The following is a 2,278-nucleotide window of genomic DNA, read 5'->3' on the forward strand; positions in this document are numbered from 1 at the left end:
CTGTGTACACTAGATTTGCCATGGACCTGAAGCTCCCTGCTATTCTGCACCTGTGTTATATAATATGGAAGTGTAACAGTGTAACTAAAATTTCACCTCTAATTTTGATGAGTAGTTTTCAATCTGGTTTTGGGGCTTCATGCAATCCTGACAGAGGAGATAACAATTTTATTATTAAGTGAAGCTAAGATTATTTTGACTATGAATTTTAAGTTTTGCTTAACAAAATAATTGTCATAATTATTTCATTACAGTTTTAAAGCAAATGGAACTATGCAAGCTCTTTTGCTTGGCACATTTGAGATTCCTTTCCTATTGTGGCTGACATAACTAGATTATTTTTAAGTAATTCTTCTATTTATAGTTTTATTTTTATAAATAATTGATGTGATCATCTACTATTCACCATGCTATAAAATTTTAAGAAAAGTATTTATGACTATTGATTTCATAGTTAATAAAACATTAATGAGCCCAAGCAGAAAGTCACTGAGGAATGTTTATAAGCATTAGGTATTAAATTGACAGATGTTGTGGAATCAAAGTTGCACATACACAGTGGGATACTCATCATGAAGTCTACTTGATGTTAAAGTGAGAGATCAAGTAAGTAGTAGAAAACTGTTTAAACATCTTCATGTGCGTCGTCTTCTTCTTCTTCTTCTTCTTCTTCTTCTTCTTCTTCTTCTTCTTCTTCTTTTTCTTCTTCTTGTTCTTCTTCTTCTTCTACATTTGTGCTTATATTTATTACTTGATGTATAGGAGTCCTAACAGAATCATATTTCCATCCCTTCCTGAGAAACAACTTCTCAAGGAAGCCTGGCATCCTGTAGCCCTTGCTTAGAATGAAATCTTTAAAAGCAATTGTTCCATAAAGTTCTTCAAGAATATCCTTTTGAGGAAAATTCCTTCCATATCTTCCATCTGGAGCTTCATGTAAAACCTTGGGATCAATCAAAGGTTCATCATTTATTAGCTTTTTCCACAACTTGGGCTTCAGGTACCATGCTCCGTACCTCACCTTCACCCAGTTGGGTTTATAAGGATTCTTTGGTTTTTGGAGTTTCCTCTCCCAGTTTTCCCAGTATATGGAGAATTTTATATCATCCATTTTATCTCGCCCCTTTCTGTACTTTAGGTCCAAAGGAACATGGTTTACTTTCTTTGTGTGGCTCCTGTCATAGGTTGGTTTGCATTCATAGCCAATGTCAAACTGTTTCATGATGAACTCTTCATCAATGCCCAAGTCTCCAAAAGTAGCAACCCATTTGCAGAATTTACGGACTCCTTTTGGTATTTTTCTATGAAGGGGAGGAGTTTTGAGCAAATCTTCATTTATGCTTGACTTCCTTTCTTCATGAGGCAACTTGTCTGGATGTGACCCAGGAGTCTTCTTGGGAAGTTCCAGATTGAGTTTGGCAGGACGTTTCTTTCTAAGCTTTGTGGGGGACTTCCTTCTTTTCTCCGCGTTCTGACAATAGGCCCATGTGTCGTTCAGCCTCTTGTCAGGATCGAGCACTTCTAGCACCTTTAATAAGAGGTCTGAAGGTAGATCTTTCTCCAGATTTGGGTAGAGAGCCAAGGGATGCTCTGTCAGATGGGCTTCGATGTCCTCTACGAATGCCTTCCGTGCTAGCTGGGCTGGCGACAGTGTGGACAACAGGTCCGTTTCCTTGGTCATCTTTTTCTTTGTGGGGGCAGGTTTGGGAACTCTGTGAACAATCATGGGAAGAAAGCCTTCTTTAGGACCGCGAGTGATCAGGTCTTCACACGGTGGACATTCCCTCCTGAAGTCGTCCAGCCCCTCTTTCACAAATACCCACCGCCGACTGTCCAGGGAGGTGGGGAACTTCAGAAGCTTGTTCTTGTGCTTTGGGAAACACTTGGAGGGCAACCTGTCTTTGTACCAGGGCTTGCAGTGCATGCCCAGCGGCATTGGTTCCAGTGGCACAGGCCCTAACAGCCACTTCTTGTCTGCCATGACACCTCTGGTCCCTGGGCGACCACCAGTTTTAGTGGTTTGTTTTTTGGTTGCTAGGAGACCACGTAGCTAGGCGTTGCCAGATTCTTCCCAGAAGTGGGCCAATACAGGTGCTCCACGCAACCCGTTTTTTCCTGGAATGGGCAGGGAAGGTTCATTCCTTTTTATTGTGGGATACTATTCCATTGTATGGGCATACCCCACAACTTACTTATCCATTCGTCTTTTTTTTTTTTTTTAATCCATTTGTCTTTTAACAGACATTTGGGCTGATTCCAATTTGAAACTATTACAAAT

General features: G+C 40.4%; 1 protein-coding gene across 1 annotated transcript; it reads right to left on the reverse strand.

The window, feature by feature from the left end:
* Positions 1 to 495: 495 nt before the first annotated feature.
* On the reverse strand, positions 496 to 1,991 carry LOC131821856 (protein FAM47E-like). Its single transcript, XM_059158201.1, has one exon. The coding sequence runs from the start codon at positions 1,979 to 1,981 to the stop codon at positions 626 to 628; it is 1,356 nt and encodes a 451-aa protein (XP_059014184.1). The 5' UTR covers positions 1,982 to 1,991; the 3' UTR covers positions 496 to 625.
* Positions 1,992 to 2,278: the final 287 nt, after the last annotated feature.

Source organism: Mustela lutreola, chromosome X (assembly GCF_030435805.1).
Source record: "Mustela lutreola isolate mMusLut2 chromosome X, mMusLut2.pri, whole genome shotgun sequence".
Lineage (NCBI taxonomy): Eukaryota > Metazoa > Chordata > Mammalia > Carnivora > Mustelidae > Mustela > Mustela lutreola.